The 19,495-nt window shown below is 45.7% G+C and overlaps 5 protein-coding genes across 9 annotated transcripts in view; 3 read left to right on the top strand and 2 right to left on the bottom strand.

Moving 5' to 3' along the window:
* The first annotated feature begins 212 nt into the window (after window positions 1-212).
* dop (microtubule-associated serine/threonine (MAST) protein kinase dop) lies at window positions 213-9,609 on the top strand. Of its 2 annotated transcripts, none has more exons than XM_064684342.1 (11): window positions 213-600; window positions 1,806-2,668; window positions 2,718-3,223; window positions 3,285-3,823; window positions 3,890-5,141; window positions 5,207-5,603; window positions 5,831-6,138; window positions 6,214-7,374; window positions 7,451-7,781; window positions 7,845-8,792; window positions 8,852-9,609. In XM_064684342.1, the coding sequence occupies exons 2-11, from the start codon at window positions 1,960-1,962 to the stop codon at window positions 9,031-9,033; spliced, it is 6,333 nt and encodes a 2,110-aa protein (XP_064540412.1). In that variant the 5' UTR covers window positions 213-600; window positions 1,806-1,959; the 3' UTR covers window positions 9,034-9,609. The 2 variants fall into 2 exon arrangements, with proteins under 2 accessions (XP_064540412.1, XP_064540421.1); XM_064684351.1 differs by having other exon boundaries at window positions 213-658.
* A 95-nt stretch (window positions 9,610-9,704) lies between these two features.
* Ufsp2 (UFM1 specific peptidase 2) lies at window positions 9,705-11,847 on the top strand. Its single transcript, XM_064684375.1, has 2 exons — window positions 9,705-9,850; window positions 9,914-11,847. The coding sequence occupies exons 1-2, from the start codon at window positions 9,812-9,814 to the stop codon at window positions 11,717-11,719; spliced, it is 1,845 nt and encodes a 614-aa protein (XP_064540445.1). The 5' UTR covers window positions 9,705-9,811; the 3' UTR covers window positions 11,720-11,847.
* Window positions 11,848-11,925: 78 nt separating this feature from the next.
* On the bottom strand, window positions 11,926-13,756 carry mrn (general transcription factor IIH subunit 4 marionette). Its single transcript, XM_064684379.1, has 2 exons — window positions 13,401-13,756; window positions 11,926-13,343 (listed from the first exon to the last, which is right to left on the bottom strand). Exons 1-2 carry the CDS (start codon window positions 13,679-13,681, stop codon window positions 12,146-12,148), a joined length of 1,479 nt encoding a protein of 492 aa, XP_064540449.1. The 5' UTR covers window positions 13,682-13,756; the 3' UTR covers window positions 11,926-12,145.
* Window positions 13,757-14,016: 260 nt separating this feature from the next.
* Window positions 14,017-16,474, top strand: LOC135429875 (U3 small nucleolar RNA-associated protein 14 homolog C). The gene is made up of 2 exons (XM_064684362.1): window positions 14,017-14,475; window positions 14,532-16,474. The coding sequence occupies exons 1-2, from the start codon at window positions 14,080-14,082 to the stop codon at window positions 16,404-16,406; spliced, it is 2,271 nt and encodes a 756-aa protein (XP_064540432.1). The 5' UTR covers window positions 14,017-14,079; the 3' UTR covers window positions 16,407-16,474.
* A 1,534-nt stretch (window positions 16,475-18,008) lies between these two features.
* Window positions 18,009-19,495, bottom strand: part of MYPT-75D (Myosin phosphatase targeting subunit 75D) — a 43,228-nt gene continuing 41,741 nt past the window's right edge. For 3 of the 4 annotated variants that reach the window (XM_064684266.1, XM_064684258.1, XM_064684273.1), the window contains one exon: window positions 18,009-18,707. In XM_064684266.1, the coding sequence (XP_064540336.1) occupies window positions 18,091-18,707 (617 nt within the window). In that variant the 3' untranslated portion in view covers window positions 18,009-18,090. The remainder of the gene's footprint in view (window positions 18,708-19,495) is intronic. The other variant, XM_064684280.1, reaches the window with a different exon arrangement.

Raw genomic sequence — 19,495 nt, 5'->3', positions numbered from 1 at the left:
AGAAAGTAATAAATAAATTTAGTAAATGTAAACAGTGGCTACTGCTGCGCAAGCAATCATATTTATTTTCCGCTATATCCCCGGCCGATACGATGCTTACTCGATACACAGAAACCGATATGCATCGAAGTGTATTCTATCGATAGACCATTCATTCATTTATCATCCCCAACTTAGTGTATCAAGTGTGACCGAAGCATACAAAAGCCAATTGATATTGTAACAACGATTTTTCGTCGCTCTGGTTGCTTATTAGAGTCTACACTTAGTTAATAGTTTAATATTATTGTGTGTGCGGTGCACGTGAGTGTGCGAATCCGCTTTACTTGCTGCGTATATCATGTAATGTGCAAAATCTACAAAGTGCATGTAACGTGTGTAACAATCAATTGTTGCCCCACACTCTCTGTGCGAGTGTGAGTGTGACCAAGAGTGCGTGTCTGTGCGTTTGTGTGCGTGCGCGTACAAGGCAGCCAGTGGGCGGCCCATAAGGAGTCTACCTATCATCGCAGACAAACACACCCAGTGTTTGCAGCACAGCAATAAGGATGTATTTGGCTTGTGTCTGAGGTGTGGAGCAGTCGCCGCTGAATGACAAATGTATGTGTCATTGCTATTGGGGCTCCTGGACGCAATTAATTTGATGTTTGTTTTTATTGTGCGTCAAATCCTTTTAATAGAACCCACCCCAAATCAACTGCCCTTGGCGGCTTAAACGACCACTTGGCATATAGTAAAACAAATTAAATTTTCGTGCGAGCAAAATTTAAACAAATACAACGAAACACACACATATACAGACACAGTTGGACAAGTGTGCGTAAATAAGTGGCAATAAAAATACATAAATAAAATGAAAACAAACCCAACACTTAACTGATAACCGCAGACCAGTCGTCGACGTCGTGACTACGACAACCAGCGCCGCACGATCATTCGGCGGGTGCTGCACTCTTTCCATATACCCTACACTTATCCCTCCATCCAATGTATGCAAATTGGCGACAAAAGTAACCGTCGCGCTTTCGTTTTTAATAACCATATTTATTAATATAAATATGTACATATCTGACAGGTGTATATATTGCAATACACTGTGCTGTCGAAGAGAAGAACTCTCAGAAATGGATATTTGTCATATCGGAAATTTTAGCATTGAATCGTCATTTTTAATTTGTTAGACCTTTTTATTTTGGGAACGTATTTTCACGTTTAAATACTTTTAATAATAAAAACTCTTTGAAAATCGAGTATAGAAATCGTTAAAATAAAATCATGGCAAAGCGGGTTTGTTGTTTGCAAATGAATGAAAAACTATTTTCTTAAAAGAACTTGTCAGTAGTATGATCTTTTTTGTAGTAAAAGAAATACATATATCATTTAAAGTGAAGCTCTTGGACTAATTTAGCATCAAAGTCTTCTCAGCACAGGTTGGCTGCTTTTGGTAAACTAGCTAATCGGATAAATAATTTGCGACACGATCTTTACCTTGTACTTGTTAATTTCTCAAGTCAATAAAGTTAAAAATAGCAGCCGTACGAAGACTTTGTTAGCATACTGTATATATTTGTGATCACTTTTTTTTAACATCTGAACTATTTTATATATTCCGGCGTATATACAAATACGTATGCGTATGTATATTTATAATGAAATTTCCATTGACGTGTGTGAAAATGAAAATTCAACAAAAATTATATCGCCTGTGCGCGTGTGTGTGTGTGTGTGTGTTTATTGTAGCAATTGCCAGTGTCTGGGGCGACGTTGTCAGCTCCATGCTAATTATTGTTTTTGGTTATTTACAGTCGCAGCAGCCGCAGCAGCAGCAGCAGCCGCCATGCCAAAACGCAGCAAGCGCAATTATAACAACAACAATAACAACAACAGCGACACCAACAGCAAAAAGAACAACATGCAAGTCTTTTAAGTGCGCGTATCAAGCAAAGCTTAGACAACGTCATGAGTCGTCAGGAGCCGTTAGCTTCACAGACGTCGTCGTCGTCGTCGTCGTCGCCAGGAGCGATAACAACAATAAGAACAACAACAACAACAGCAGCAGCATCAGCAGGGAGCACAACATGTAGCAAAATCTCAACTTCAACACCACAAAAACGTGATGAATCCGCGCAGGAGCATCAACAGGAGTTCATTGATCGCAGCCTGGCCAGCGAAATTGGCGTGTGCGATGCCAGTGCCATATGCGACATTTCTGTCAATAGTAGCTGCAGCGACGCCAGTCCAGTTGCCAAGCGTCAACTGAGCTCTGCCAATTTGTCCCGTATACGTCCGCAGTCCAGTTACTCGGCGCGTGTGCTCATCTTTGAAGATTCCGATCATGAGGCAGCCGCCGCAGCAGCTGCTGCTGCTGCGAGTGCGGATGCGGACGCTCTAAGGATTGCTCAGTCGGCGGCCAGTTCCTTTAATGCAAGCGGCGCTGATGCCAGCAGCGGCGTTGAATTGCTGCCCGTATCGCCGGCCAAATTGGGAGCCAATGATTACAGCAATAGCAACAATGGCTCTTCGATCCTACGCAATCTCAATCTAACCAAGAGCTCGTCGGGTGGCCTATCGGGCAGCTCCAGTTCACTGCACTCTCGCGGCTATACGGCGCTGCTGCGTAAGATCTCCTATCAGCAGCACACGAATTCTCTGCGCGCCGTCAGCAGCGGTAAGTGCCTCCCAATTTTGTGAGTCATCTTATAATTTGGCTTTCTTAGAAGCGTCCAATTTGCTGCGTATGCGTCATTCCTCGCTAGGCAAATCAGCGCCCTGCCTAACCGGCAACTATTTTCGACACGAGTTGTGCTCTGGTCCAGGGCCAGGCGCAGGAGCAGCAAGCACGACTGTGCCCACGGCGGCCTCACCCGGTTTAAATATTTCGCGCTCTGGCAGTGGCATTGCGCTGTCCAAGCATCATCATTTGCATGGGGTGGTCATGCGAGGCGCGAATTCGGGCGCTGGTGGCAGTGGATCGAGCGGTGTGGCTCATCATCGCCTGAGCCTGGTTACCAATGCTGCAGCCATAGCAGGTGGCTCCCGGGCACATTCACCCTATTCAGCTAGTCCGGTGGACAGTCCACGCCTGAATTCGCCCATGCCGTTCGCATTTGCGCCCATCAAACGCATCGCCTCCTGTCGTGGGGTTGTCGACGGCAGGCGCTGGTCGGTAGCATCGCTGCCCTCCTCGGGCTACGGCACAACACCAGGCAGCTCTAATTTATCGGTAAAATCATATTATTTTCCATGGCACTTGAAGATTCTCATAACTTGTTTTCGCTGCGCAGTCGCAATGCTCCAGTCAGGAGGCGCTTAATCATTTGCCGCACAACATGCCGCCCCCTGGTCAGGAGGATGCAGCCGCAGTAGCAGCCGGCGCCTGCTGTGCGGAACATTTAAAGCAGCATTGTCCCAAACATTGCGCCTTATTGCTAGCCGCACAAAAGCCACAACAGCCGCATGCACCAAAGCTTGCACAGCTGCAGCCGCAGCCATTGAAACCACCGATCGCTTGCATTAACTGCTGCGCCGACCTGAGCGTGGGTTGCAGCGGGAATGCTAATGCCAACGCGAATGCGTCTAATGCCTCGATGTCGTCCTTCCCGTGTGGCGGTCGCATGTCTCCCTGTTTTCGACCGCGTTCCCGTTCGCTATCCAGCCCATCTCGGTCACCCATTGTGGACAGCGAGATTGCTGTAATGAATACATTGTATAAGGAGCGCTTCCCCAAGGCTACACAGCAAATGGAGGAGCGCATGAAGCACTTTATCAATGAGAACAAGAGCGCTGCTTGCAGTAGTTTTCGTGATTCACAGCCCATCGTGCGGTAAGTCTTTGATTATCTATAGTACATCTCAAATATAGATATTTGAATAAATTTTGATTGATTCAGCTTTGTGCATCATCAAGTTTTGGAGATGGCGCGTGATTGTCTGCACAAATCGGAGGCTAAGTTGATAACCTCGCAATACTTTTACGAGCTAAGCGAGAATCTAGAGCGTCTTCTGATGGAGACCAAGGAGAAATCGCCGGAAGCTGCTGCCGAGCTAAGTGGCGTGATCAAAAAGCTGCTGTTGATTATATCGCGTCCAGCCCGTTTGCTGGAATGTCTTGAATTTGATCCGCAAGAATTCTACGAGCTTCTTGAGGCAGCCGAGGGACATGCCAAGGCCATGCCTGTGATCAAAGCGGATATACCACAGTATATCATACACAAGCTTGGTCTCAATCGTGATCCCATCGCGGAACTGCAGCAGGAGCTACGTGAAACGCAGCAAATGTGCTCCGAGCATGTGACTGGTGGGGACAAGCTGCTGGATGCGCAGCCCAGGGCATTATTGCTGAACTCGCCATTAACCTGTGCGGCCCAGCAACTGAGCAACCTGTCGCTGGACAACATGTCACTGGACGCTGGCAATTCGGGCGGCAGCGGCACCTGTACGCCACAGCCAATGTTGCCACAGCAGCCGCCACAAACGCCGGTGGGCTGTGATGGCCAACCAACGCCTAGTTTTGCATTGGCCATAAGCCAGCTCAATACGTCAGCGGAGACAGTTGCTGCGCAACAGCAACAACAACAACAACAACAGCAGCAACAGCAACAGCCAGTACCGCATGAAAACGACTTTGACATTGCCAAGCTGATCTCAAATGGCGCCTATGGAGCCGTGTATCTGGTGAAGCACAAGACGACGCGCCAGCGCTTTGCAATGAAGAAGATCAACAAGAATAATCTCATATTGCGCAATCAGGTGGAGCAGGTGTTTGCCGAGCGTGACATATTGTCCTTTGCAGACAATCCCTTTGTGGTTAGCATGTATTGCTCCTTTGAGACCAAGAAGCATCTGTGTCTGGTCATGGAGTATGTGGAAGGTGGCGACTGTGGCACCCTGCTTAAGAACATTGGTCCGCTGCCCGCTGACATGGCGCGCTTCTATTTTGCCGAAACAGTATTAGCCGTGGAGTATCTGCATAGCTATGGCATTGTCCATCGAGATCTCAAGCCGGACAATTTATTAATCACAGCACTCGGCCACATCAAGCTTACCGATTTTGGCTTGTCCAAAATGGGTCTCATGTCGTTGGCCACCAATTTGTATGAAGGCTACATTGATTCGGAGACGCGACAGTTTTCCGATAAGCAGGTAGATAGCGCTGATCCTTATACCCACCCACCCAGGAATTTGCATAATTATTTTCATCTCTGCAGGTCTATGGCACGCCCGAGTATATAGCGCCCGAGGTGATACTGCGTCAGGGCTATGGCAAGCCCGTCGACTGGTGGTCCATGGGCATCATACTGTACGAGTTTCTCATTGGCTGTGTGCCATTTTTTGGGGAGACTGCCGAGGAGTTGTTTGCGCACACCGTTAACGATGATATTGATTGGCCCGACAGTGAGGATTGGCCCGTGCAATCGGAGGCCAAGGACATAATTTCACAGTTGCTACAGCAGAATCCGCGCGATCGTCTGGGCACTCAGGTCGGCGCATTGGAAGTGAAGGAGCATTTCTACTTTCAAGGCATGGACTGGAATTCGCTGCTGCGCCAGAAGGCTGAGTTTGTGCCGCAGCTGTCACACGACGATGACACCAGCTATTTTGATAGTGGGTAGTCCACAGCTCCATTCAGGAGAGCTGCACGAGTCTGAGTGAAAAACAGAATTATTTGATAAGCACAACCATGCTTTAAAGTATTCATATTAACTGTTAAACGATGCCCAGTAGTATCCGTCAATATAAGCCTGAGATGGCAATTCCTTACATTTTCACTCGTGCGCGTCTCTGCTCCCATTTATACACAACATACTAATTTCTTATCATATTTTAAACAGCCCGCATGGATCGCTACAACCACGATCTGGGCGATGAAGATACCGATGACACCGACGATACGCCCGTCTTTGGCAGCTTCAACTCCTACACTCCGCAATATCGCAAACAGCATTATAGTTGGTCACGTCACGCAACGGACAGCGCCAAAGGAACGCCGACAACGTTGCCTTCGCGGGCACAGGAAACCGCCACAGCGACGGCGACCATAGCTGCAACGGGAGCGCTGCCCAAGCTCAAGCCGTCAGCTGCGAGCCAAGAGGGCGTGGTCAACAAGTTCTTGAACACGCCTCAGTTGCGTAAACTGGATGTGAGTATATTGAGTGATTGAGATGATGATAAATCGATCTTAATATATTTTGATTTGATATATGCGGATTTGCAGCTCTCATCCAGTTGCCTAAAGGTGCCCTCCACGCCTGATAGCGAATTTTTGCCGGAACTGTTGCATAACGTCACCATTGGCAACGATGCTGAGCTGCGCATGCTCAAGCATTATTTGCAACAGCCAACGCCAGCGGTTGTGCGTTTGCAGCAGCGGCACAGTATGCCACCGAACACAACGACCATAATTAGCACACCGGCAACACCGCCACCACCGACACAGTCGTCCACGGCGACACCGCAACCAATAAGCGTGAGCAGCTTCTCTCGCAGCACTCCGGAGAGTTCTCAAACGGACAGCGATGACTTCTCACCGCAGATTAATCGCAAGCGCAAGGGCGTTTGTGCGCGTGACATATTGCCACGTTTCTCCATCTCGATTGAAGATGAAACCATCAGCGCCGGAAGCTCCTCCACGGAGAACATGAATATACGTGAGCAGTCGCCCCTGGCACTGCAGCATCAACCCAAGTCCATGGACAGCAGCAGTGGACCCACTTCTTATGGCGTCAAGCATCATCGGTCGCGCTCCATAGTCAAATCTGCATCGGCGCTGGGTCTGTCGCTAATGTCGTCGCTGGACAACACGCAACTGGCGGCACAGCTTTGTGGCATTCAGTCACCGGGGAGCGCTGGTGGTGGCGGCAATGGCTCCAGCACAGCTAGCTCAAGGGATACATCTCCCTGTCGCGAACTCTCGCCGCTGGTCACCAATCTCAAGCCACCCATTATTATACGCCGTGGACCACGTGGCTTTGGATTCACTGTGCACACTATTCGCGTCTATTATGGCGACACAGATTTTTATACCATGCATCATTTGGTCATGGCCGTCGACGAGGGCAGTCCCGCGTTTGAGGCAGGTCTGCGACCCGCCGATCTCATCACCCATGTTAACGGCGAGCCCATACAGGGCCTATTCCACACCCAGGTATTGCAGCTGCTGCTCAGCGGCGGCGAGCATGTGACACTGCGTGCCACGCCCTTGGAGCACACCAGCATACAGAGCGGTGGTCGCAAGCGTGACCTCATGCAAATCAAGCTGGCCAAAAAGGGCGTTAATCGCCAGAAGAAGCAAACGAAGCGAGAGCACGACAAGAAGCGCAAAACGTCGCTATTTCGCCGCATAAGCAGCAAACGTGCAAACGCCGAGATGCAACAGGTACGTTGGGTGGAGCCTAAGAGTATTTCACATATGTACTTACATTAATTTATTTCATATAAATGATTGATTTCAGTTCTCGGCGGGCACTAATTCACCCACCACGCCATCGGCACGCAATCTATCGCCGTTGGACTCTTCGTATCACAGCAGCAGCTGCTGCCAATCGGCAGCTAACTCCTCATCGCAATCAACTTCACCTTCATCCTCGTCACCCAACACGCCCACCAGTTCTAATGGTAATGGTAATGGCGCAGGTAGTGCTAATGCTAATAGTGCCGCTAATGCAGCACCCGTCGCTGCCTTGAGCGGGCAGCTGCCACCGCCGCCGGCTAGTCCAGTTGTTTTACTTCCGCATGTGGGCGCCGTTGTAGGCAATAGCGCTACCTCTGTGGGCAATGTGCCAGGTGAGTCCAAAAGCCTTAACTCTTCGTAATAACAGTTGGATTTAACGCGCCTTTCTTATTTAGTTTCACCCACTGGCGTTGTGCCGCAGCTATATCAGCGTCCCTCAACGCTACATGGTCTTAAGCACAAGCTGCACGCAGCAGCCACTGGCGCTGGTGGCACGGCTGCCAGCAGCAATGCGGGTGCAGGGTTGAAGACATTGCACACTTCGAGCAGCAATGCGCTACCCAACCGGCGCAAGTCTGTGGGTCATATACCGCTGTCACCTTTGGCGCGGACACCGTCGCCATCGCCATTGCCGTCGTCGCCAACTCGCTCACCATCGCCGTTGGCCTTTCCACTGGTGGGTCATCAGCCTGGCGCCTCCAATACCACGCAGTCGTATAGTCCAGGTAGCACGTTGCCCACGCTGCAGACAGCGGCAAGCGCCAGCAGCAAGAAGGCGGGATTTGCACGAACCAAATCTGCAGAGCCGAGCTCGCCATTGTTGCGTCGCGCACTCTCGCCGGATCGACTGCATCCGCGCAGCGCAGAGACAAAAATATCACCGCTATGCTGCTCACCGCCCATTAAACAACAAACTCAACATCATCAGCATCAGCGTGTTGTGGCGGCTACTTGGCGACCGGCTGCTGGTGGTGCTGGAGTTGGAGTTGGTGGAGCACCGCAGCAACAGCAGCAGCAGTTAGGCAACAGCAGCAGCACTGAGGAATCTCAAAGACAAACAGCTTCTGCCATAACAACAGCAGTGGCTAGTGGAGCAGCGTCAGCTTCAGTTGATAATCAAGCAACGAATAATGTAGCCATAGCCAGCAGCTGTGAGCTCTTGCCACGCATTGCCGAAGAGAAGGATTCGCCTACTAGCATACAGGACAGTAGCAGCGCGTCGGAGGTCTTTTTGCCGGCTATTGAGGAGCATGCTGAAGGCGAGACTTCATCGCCCACGCAGACGCTGGAAAAGCCATCGCCCAAAGCCGATCAGCCTGACAAGGCCAAGAAGGCCGAAATGGGTATGTTTTAATTGTAAACGGCACTGGGTTTTATGCATTTAAATAATATTTAATTGCAGGTAAAAATAATGCGTCCAAAAAATCTTCGATTACAACGACTAGGCCGGTAAGCGCCAGTGATTTCCCATTAGCTATGGGAGGAAGGGAGCCATTGGCTTCAACACCGTCAACCACAGGCAAGGGATCAGTAGCTACAGCAACAACAACAGACGCAACTTCGGCTGCCAAGCAGAAGAAGTAGCGCCAAAGAACTGGATGTTTGTGTTTTAAATTTCATGTTTAGCGTATCTAAATGTTCAGTCTAAATATTTACAAATCGAAACGAACGAAGAGTAAGCGAACAAAGTAGCTGCAGGAATTTGATAACTATATTCAAGCGATTGTATTGAAGACAACCTTAAATGCATGCTTTGGGCAGAACCATATAAAATTAGCAAAGAAAATTACTTAGAAAATTGTGGAAAACTAGTAGTATGTAGTATCGTATCTAACAAAATTCCTAATACAAATTGTAAATTAGTAAAAGAAAAAAAAAGAAGGAGATCGCACTAGGAATGTAAAGGCGGCAGCAGGCAATTATCAATATTGTATTTGTATATAAATGTATAACATTGATAGAATTAAAGTTCAGTAAGAAGAATGGAAACGCCCAAGAAATTTAACGCAACAAGCTGGTAACAGCTGAGTAAGGTAAAGCTAAAGTACGTAAATAACCCGAAGCAGCTTGCTCAGTCAAATATTCAAGCGTTTTTTTGCGAATCTATAATCTATGCCGAATTCAATATATATTGTATTAAATAAATGTTATATGTGTGTATTCGAATGTTGATTAACTAATTTAAATATGCATGTTAAGCGCCAACATCCCAATTATGCATTTGTTGTACACTATGGTCACACTGTTGCCGATACAGATTATAAATGCAATGCACATACGATAACATGTCTATCGATAACACATTTGCCAGCTGTGCAGTTTGTACCTAAATATTATAATTTCACGCCTAGTTTTCAGAAAAATGCTTCCCAAATTGAGAATATCAGCTTTTCTGCTTAAGGTAAGTCGTTTAAATTTTCTCCAAGCCCTATCTGTTATTTTTGTTTGCTGATGTACTCTTCAGCGCCTGGAGCGCGTCAAGCTGCAGTGCAGCGGTTGTTTATACGGCGTGTTTTATGGAGAAAGCACTTTGTTACTCTTGAGTTTCAATGTTGAGTCAAGTGTGGGTGAACTGAACTATGAACATATACAGCACAAATTCCCAGCCGAGCTAGACTTGTGTGGCCTGGTCAAATTTGGCGACTGTACCGATACACAAGCTCATCTAAATGAAGTAATCTCATCGGTGGACATAACGGATAATCCGATATTGCTTCAATGTCAGCTGGGCACACTAGTTGGACTGCGTGCATCATTCTTTATACACGGCAAGCTGGAACAAGTGCCGTACGAAGTCATGGAAGCGCCGCAGCTGTATAACGATTTTTGTTTTACGCGCTTGAAGTGTGGTTTCTTCTTGCACACGTCGCCAACGCAAGAGGCCATAGCCAAGGAGATGCATGCGCTTCGCAAACGGGTAGCCGATGGAAGTCTGGTGTTTAACGTGTCACAGACGAAGATCTATGTGAGCAGCAACTGTGGAACGCAGCACCAAAGTTTCAACAGCGATTCGCTAATTGAACAGCTTATCGCGGAAATTCCCACCCCCACAGAGTCCCCTAGTGGCAACAAAAAAAAAGCTGCTGCTACTGCACCGGAGCTGGCCAAGTATTATGGCGCGGTGGGTTGTGCCTATGATGTGATTAACATTGATGTCTTGCGCTGTCGCACACGGGAGCTTGGAGGGGGCGATGCATCGTCGCATCCAGCGCTTAGCGTTTGCATAACGAATGAGGATCCCAGTAAGCAGCAGGTGCCACTGGAGCTCGAAGCAATGGCCATGCTCTGCAAGAAGACGAAGCTGCTGCGTTTGTATGATGTGCTTATAGAGAGCATTTGTCGTTCGTTGCGTCTGTTCGAACAGTGCCTCAGCGAGCGGCTCAACGAGCAAGAGACGGCGGCATCGGAGACGTTGCTACTGTCGCCACGCAGCTATCATTTTTATCCTCAGGAATTTGGACACTTTCTGAGCTGTGCATATTTGGAGCAGCTTAGCGATGACGAACCCAGTGTACAGGAGAAACGCAAGCGGCTACATCGACAGTTTGCATTGCCCGCCACTCGGCCGTATTTCAGGCGTGCGAATCAGTGTCGCTTCCAAGGGGACATAGACACGGTGGACACGTCGACTTGGACGCCGCTGCTTAACACACATCTGGGTGTTCGGCCCAGTGGAGTGACTGATGGCAAAGAGTATCTGGTGAATGGCAACTATCATTATTATCACTATTTGCAGCAGCAGGTACAGGATAAGGGCTGGGGCTGCGCCTATCGTTCGCTGCAGACGATTTGCTCGTGGTTCCTACTACAGGGATACACGGAACGTGCGATACCCACGCATTTGGAAATACAGGAATATTTGCACAAAATAAACGATAAGCCTTCATCGTTTGTGGGTTCGTCGCAATGGATTGGCTCCACTGAGCTGAGCATGTGTTTGCAGGGTTTCCTCAATGTTGATTCCAAGATTTTACACGTTGCTTCTGGTGCAGAGCTTTCAACAATTGCTCCGGAGCTGGCCATGCATTTCCAAACCCAGGGGACACCTGTTATGATTGGCGGTGGCGTCCTGGCTCACACAATTATCGGCGTGGACTACTGTGTGCAGACGGGACAAGCGAAGTTCTTAATACTTGATCCTCATTACACGGGTGCCGATGATTTATCCACCATACAGATAAAGGGCTGGTGCGGCTGGAAGAGTGTGGATTTTTGGGACAAGAAGAGCTATTATAATCTCTGTATGCCGCAGCGGCCCATTTTATATTAAACGTTCCAATTATGCATTTAAGTACGATGTTATGTCAAGCTTTAATGTTTCGTGTTGTTTATGAATTTAATGTATGTACTGTATTTTATATATCTATATATATAATGTGTATAAACTGGAGCAAATAATGTTTACTATCTTTCACCATCTTTGATGAAACTCTTGCACAGGTTGATGGGAAAGCCTCAGTTGGAAAGAAATATAAATTTGAAAACTTTCTGGCCCAATCACACTTGTTAGGCATATATATATTTATATATAGATGGAGGTATACCATTTTATTACAGAACGTGTCCACAGTTGCCTTTATACAAATAATAACAATTCAAATTTGTGCTTGTTACAAAAGGCAACTGCTGAGAACGTTATAAACTTATATATAAAATTTAATGAGTTAGCTTAAATACGAAGTATAATAATTCGGCGCTAGCCGCCGCTTTTTGAGTACTTCTTCCAGTAGCGCTTGACATCATCGTGACCGTTCTTCTGTACCACCATGGTGCGGGTGCGCTCATTCTGCCACACCAGCATGTTTATGGATTGGGCGTAGTCGCGCAGCGTTACAAAGTCGTTTTGTGACAGGAACTGATTATAAACAACGCCCTCTGTGTATGTGAAACGATTGCGTTCCATTTCCCAGAGTTTGATTTGGTCCACAATTGTGGGCGGCAGGCAGGATTTTGATTGAATGGCTGATTCGACCAGCTTCATGTTAGGATGTGCGTACTGTTCCAAATAACTGACGATTTGCTCGGCCGTAATGCCGCCACGCAGTGCTTGGCGCACAGAGTCGCGTGTGAGGACACCCACAACAAGATTGGGAAACCGATAGAGCAGCTCGGTAAAAAGACCGAGCACAGCCACCTGCAGCTGTGAATCTGTATAGGCATAAACGCGGTAATTGGTTTCCACCACGATATAACCCCTTTCCTGCATGCGCTCCTCATCCGCCGATGTGGACGCCTGTGCTGCATCCTTGTTCGTAACATTTAGTGCCAGTCGTGTGGGATAAAAGCGACCCTCCTTGCGTTTCCGTTGAAACACCAGTCCAAACTCACGTAGATGCTGCAAAAACGTCAACATCTGATTGTTCATGCCCTCGGAGCTGTAGTCGCGTCCCAGCGTCGAGAAGCTCAATTGAAACAGCATGGACAGGCACTCAGGCAGGCAGATGCCGCGCTCCTCGCATGTCTCCAAATACTGCAGCATAAAATGCCAGACCTGAGCGCGTGTGTCCAGCAACAAAAACTGAAATCCCTGACGTGTAATGGTGATACCATCGCGCTCGTCGCGCTTCATAAGATTCGCATGTAGCAGAATGCGCACAGCATCCGGACTGATCGCCTCGGCATCGGTGCCGCCACGGGTGCCCGTGCCCACCATATAGTGCAGCACACAGCGCCAGCGGGACATGGCATACGAGTCAAGAAACGCAATGTCGCGCGGCTTTGAATCCCTTTCCAGCGTATTGGTCATTGCCCAGGGCTTGCCGCCGCCGAGTAGCACCTGGCGAACACTCTTCTTAAACGTTGGTGACAGCTCCCAAGCAGCCAGGCCACCTGGTATGGCCGTGACGCGCCAGACACACAAAGCAGTCAGGCAGCTGGTGGCCTCCATTTGTTCCCTGCAATGGATATGTGAATTCAGATTATTGCTTGGACCGGATCTTTGCATTACTTACTTGGCAACGCGTTGTGCACCCCATGAGGTGACAACAGCTTGTGGCACTGGCTGATCTACGAACAGTATGCGAATTACAAACTGTCTTGCGATTTCGGGCAACTCGCGATAGACCGCCAGGCAAATGGGTGGATAATTGTAGAGCTTCTCTAGGGTCTCGGGTGTTTGACGGGTGCGCAGATATTCCTGAAAGTTCTTGCACTCCAAATTCTCAGGACTCTGTACTAGGGGGGATATAGCATTGCTGCTGCTCGCATAACGGCCGGATTTTGTATCGGCCATGGCACGATGCGCCCGAATTTGTTTAACAATTTCGCGTCTGCATGTAGGCTGATATCGTGCCGGTATATCGATATTTTTAAATTAATCTTGGATATGCGATATTATTTGGCCTGCGATATCAATGATATCGATACTGCGATAAATATTCACATTATTATAACAAATGTTATTTTTCTTGTAAAGTTACAAGTTAAAATATTGCTAAAGTTGCCATTATATCGATTGTTGGAATTTTAATTCGGTATTTTAGTATAAACAATTGACCTACGTGAACAGCGTACCATGTACAGTGACATTGCGATAGTTTTCTATTGTGAATGCAAATATTAGTCGATAACACTCAGCTGTTTTTTACCACCGCGTGTTTCGTAAAATTGCTCGGCATAAAATTTGTTAAAATGAGTGATGATGAAGAGCAATATAATCCCACGGCGCACAAGAAGCTGCTGCAGGCCATTACCAATTTGGGCAATGTGCAGCATTTACGCAAATCGACACGCGACGAACGCCAGCCCCAACAGGATGAATTTCGACTGTTTAAAAGTGCCAAAACTACACAGCATGCGCCTAAGGCCGTCGGCCTGAACGATTTGGTCCAAATATTGCGCACTTCCAAGCACATCGAAACAGGCAAAAAGCTAAAGAATGTACACAGCACCAAAAAGGTGCTCGAGAAACCGCTGGAAAAGCCGGCAGCCGATCGGATCAAACGGACTATTGGCTACGAGGGTGTAAAAAATAAACTTGGACGCTGGGACGCCGTCGTGGCCAAGCAGCGATCCGCCGAGACGCAGGTGAGTGAAGAGATGGATATTAAAATAAGGCCTGTGCTTCAAACGAATTCTTGTAGATATTTCCCAAACCCTCGGAAACTATTTACATAAATACAGCGGCACACGCAAAAGCGCTACAGACAAGCATCAAATCCGATTTGGGCAAGGAGCTGGAAGCGAGCAACAAAAAGTTGCGTGAGCTACGCAAAGCTCAAATTGGCGACAACACCGATGAGAAGGCATTAGCCCAACAAGAACGGGAGATGCTGCAAAAGAAAATGACCCGCGATGAGCTTTATACGCGTCGCCGGGAGCTGGCCTATTTAAAGATGCGCGAGTCTCAAAAGTCGGCAAAAGCTCGTATGCAGAACAAAATCAAGTCCAAGAAGTACCATAAGCTGCAGAAGCGGCAAAAGATCTTGGAGCAAATGAAGGAGTTTGAGCTGCTGCAAAAGACCAATCCTGAGGCTGCGCTAGAGAAGCTAGATGCCTTGGAAAAGAACCGCGTCATGGAACGCGCCAGTCTGCGGCACAAAAACACCGGCACCTGGGCCAAGAATCTACAAGTGCGCGCCAAATATGATAAGGAGGTACGCAAAGATCTTGCGGAACAGTTGGCTGTGAGTCGGCAGTTGACCGAGAAAAAATTGGATACGGATAGTGAGGATGACCAGGTCCCAAAAAAAATGGAAACAAATGAGCAAGAAGATTACGATCCAATGAATCCCTGGATGAAAGCTAAATCAGCGGCACAGGCTGTACCCCAACAATCCGCCGAAGGGGAACCTAACTGGCGCAAGTATTGGACGGAACGCAATGAAAATGAAAAGCTGCTGGCTGAGCATTGTGCAGAAATTAAAGCAGTTGAGAAGCAGCAGAAGGTTCAGAAAACCAAAAAACAGCCTTTGGAAAAGCCCATCAAAAAGAAAAAGAAACCCAAGGCTGTTGTGGAAAACGGCTGGCTAGTAGAGGAAGTTAAAACTCCAGTAAAAGTTAAATCAATTGATGAAATTTTTGAGCAACACGATGAAAATATTCACGATAGGATTAGTAAAAAGCTAGCAAAGCTTAGAAAGCAAGCAGAAAAGTTAAAGGAGCCCACCAAGAAATCCAAAAAGCAGAAAAAGGAACGAGATGAACTGAAAAACCTGAAGGATTTAACGTTTAAGAAGACTAAACAGCGTGTGGAAATCGACGAGCCGCTCAATCAAGAGGAAATAACACCAAAACCGGCTACACAAACAGTTAGCGAGTTGACCAAGTCGGACGAAAAGCCACCGGAAACTGAACCGACAGCCGTTAGTGAGATCGATCCTAAAAATGTTACCACCATTACGTGGAAGCAAACTATGCGCAGCTCGGATGCAATGAATAGTGCACTTGCGGATGACGATGCGGCCGAATATGATGAAGCGGATGCTGACGCCGAGCGCCAATTGACCATTAGTCAAGCCTTTGAGGATGATGATATTATAGCTGATTTTAACAAGGATAAGACAAAAGACTCTGAGGTAAAGAACACCGAACTGCAGCTAGCTATGCCCGGTTGGGGCTCATGGGCGGGCGCTGGCATATCTCAGGAAGCTATCAAAAGACGCAACAAGCGACTGTTACTCAAATTGGCAGCGCCGGAAAAGCGTCGCGACGACAACAAGGATAATCTGTATATCAATGAAACGACAAACAAACAAGCGCGTACCCACATGGTATCCAGCTTGCCGTTCCCCTTCAAATCCCTGGCCGATTATGAGGCCAGCATACGTGCGCCCATTGGACGTAATTTCGTGCCGGAAACAGCATTCCGTATGCTAACACGCCCGGCGATCATCACGCGCAAGGGCCAAGTTATCGAGCCCATGGATGAGAGTGAATTGCTCAAACCAGACCGCCGGCTGCGACATATTGTGGACAGAAGAATAAAGCGTCTGCAAGAATCGGGCAAAGCTAAGTAAGTTCAGGTAGCTTTGTGTACAATAAAATTATGTAAAGCAAATACGTTACCCAAAAGAAAAAAGATAAATCTACTGGTCTTTTGCTTTTGAATATCCCTACGAGCCTTAAAAGGCTTATCTTTCCTACAAGCGTTTCAATTTCTTGAAAATTAAAATCATTGGAATATTTCGGGTGATATTAATATTATAATATTAATACCATATTATTAATATTATAATATTGTACTGTAATACATGTTAGGAGTCGTAGAAGTAGCGATTCGCATTTAAAAATTATTCTAGAATTTGACCGTATTCGGCAAAATTGGCAACTGACAATTTTCGGTTCAGAAATCAAAAATTGTTTGATTCCAATCTATGCTATCAGGTCCCCGAAGTCCAAAATGCTTTTGCTTTATAGGATCGTATTTTAATTAACAGAGTTATGGAAAAATATTGAAAGTTAATTGACAGATTTTTCGCAAAAATCTGTTGCATACTTTTCGGAATTTAAATTTTTGGTGCAGTTTATGAAGACGGGTCGACCAGGGGGGAGATCTGCAATTGATCTTTGGGCATTTCGAAGCTTTATCTGAAATAAAAATAAATTTGTGGTTTCAGTCTATAGACTTTCACAAGTGCAAAAATGAAGATCTTTCCAAGAAAATTTAAATTGAACGTGTAATTGAAACAGGTAACTTTGTTGTAAACAAATTATAAGTTTTTCTTTATTTTTTATTTTCGATTGGAAGCTGCAATAGATGCAGTCTAAACTATTTGACATTTAGATGTATAATGTACACATATGAAATATTTTTTTTTTTTATTGTTTAATTGCTTACGTGCTTGCAATTTGTCGATTGCTTTAGATGTTTTTTTTTTTTTTGTTTTTAATTATTTTGCTGCATGTAGCTACAATTTTGCTAATAGTATATTTTAATAATAGTATTTATGTATATTTTTATACTTTTGCATAATACTTTGCTTTGCCATTTCACATACGCATGCACACGAAGCAAAAGTTAAAGAACTAGCAAAAAACAAAAGTTCTCAACACATCATTTAAATCTTAACATTAAAAACTACTTAACATAAACGGCTCACATCGAATTGGATTTCATTTTTAGTTGATTTTGAAACATTCATGTACTGAGTTTCAATTCCGAAAAGAAAAGGTTGTTCTAGCTTTATTCTAGCCCTCAGTATTTGTTGATAGTTGTTTGTTTGTTTTTGGGAATTCTCAGAGTTTCGATATTGAAATTCAGAACATGTTGTTCAACTTTAAAACATGTAAACATATACATGTATCGTTTATTGTGTGTACTTTACTTTTTTTTTGTTTATATATATTATTTTTTCTGCTGGCTTAGGAAAATGCCACGACTTTGAGTCGTATTTTCTTTTTTATTTAATCTTCTTTTTTTTTTTTCAATTATAGAGCTCATAGAATTGAACCCTGCTTTGCATTAGTTAAAAATTATGTTTTGAACTTTTTCTACTAAAATGCTAATAAAAGACACTTTTTGCCAGGCATTTCAAAATTGCTAATTGTTTGATTTTTCCCCCATTAACACGTACATAACCCCCCATCCCGTCCCGTCCCTGCCCCTACCCTGACCCAACCCCAACCCCATTTAGTTTTGGTAAGCTTAACGGCTGGCAATTGTATATTGTAATACCCTGTTATCCTTGCTGCGACGGCTGTCTACATTAGCGCACAGCACTTGCGACTGGTGCTGGTGCTGTCGCTGACCACATCGCCAGTGTTGCCACTAAATTTATTAACCGAATTGGCGTTGCCAGCTGCTGCTGCTCCCGCTGCTGCTGCTGCTGTTGCTGCCGGCGCAGCTGTCTCAAAGTCTAGTAAGCTGGGACTCATTGCGCCCAGTCCCAGGGGCTGGTTGGCGATTGGTCCAGTGCTCAAGTTGTTGTTGTTGTTATTGTTAGCGCTGCTATTGTTGTTGTTGTTGTTGTTGTGATTAACGGAAGTGGCGGCTCCTAAAACAGAACCATTAGTTGTTGTTGTTGTTGTTGTAGAAGCAGCAGTTGCTGCAGTTGTTGTGGATGAGAGCTCGAAATTGTTAAGCACATTGGCGGTGCGCGAGAGCGAACGTTGCTTTTTCAAATTCGATAAAGTAACGGCACCCGCATCCATAGCAACATATTGCTGCTGCTGCTGCTGAAGATGTTGCTGGAGCTGCTGCTGCTGCTGCTGTTGCTGATGATGATGTTGCTGCAACAGCAGCGCATGTTGCTGCAACTGTTGTTGATGTTGCTGGTTATGTTGCTGCTGTTGCTGCTGATGATGCGTGCTGTTTGTGTCTACATGAGTTGGTGTTGATGGGTGGGTGGTTGGGTGGTTTTTTTGTTGTTGTTGATAATGATGCAGGCAGGCAGGCAGGCAGACGACACAAAACGAGCGCAACGAGCCGAACACAAAAAATAAACATAAAATCACAAGCAAATGTTATTTAACTTCCTTTTTTTTTGCTCTCTATATAATATACGAATTTTGTATACCCTATCACCGTAATAATAATAGCAGAAGCTGTTTTCTTGGGTTTAAGTTATTGTCTATGTTTGTGTGTGTGTGTGTGAGTGAAACCAGGTTAATTGATTATTTAATTTAGTACAAGGACAAAATACGTTTTGTTAGCTGAAGAATTTGCTTAGTCACTTTGAAATTTAGTCTGCAGTACACTAAGACTCTTTTGGAGCCTGTTTTTTATTATTTTTTAAGTGGGATCTGGTGTAAAGAATATTTTGATATAGTTTTTCAAAAGTACCAAAGATTTTTGAACTTCAACTGCATAGATAAATCAAGACTGGGAACTACATTTAAGTCGTAATCAGAGGAAATCCCTATAGAGACTAATCAAACTAAAGAATCTACTAAAGAATTAATTTGAAATGAAAACTACGAAACATATAAAACATGATTGAAAACCCATTTTACAAAAGAAACAGAAAATTCGTCTAACAAAATTTGAAAGGAAAACTTTTTTTGGAAATTAAAACTTCGAGAAAAAAAAATCGATTTAAAAAAAAGTTAAATTTTTTGTGACACATTTAAAAAAAAAAAAATTTAGTAAATTAAAAATATTTATATT

Source organism: Drosophila montana, unplaced genomic scaffold (genome assembly GCF_035044405.1).
Source record: "Drosophila montana isolate Dmon_TW-CO22-7 unplaced genomic scaffold, ASM3504440v1 contig_1417_1, whole genome shotgun sequence".
NCBI lineage: Eukaryota > Metazoa > Arthropoda > Insecta > Diptera > Drosophilidae > Drosophila > Drosophila montana.
This window is presented reverse-complemented; position numbering and strand designations above follow the sequence as displayed.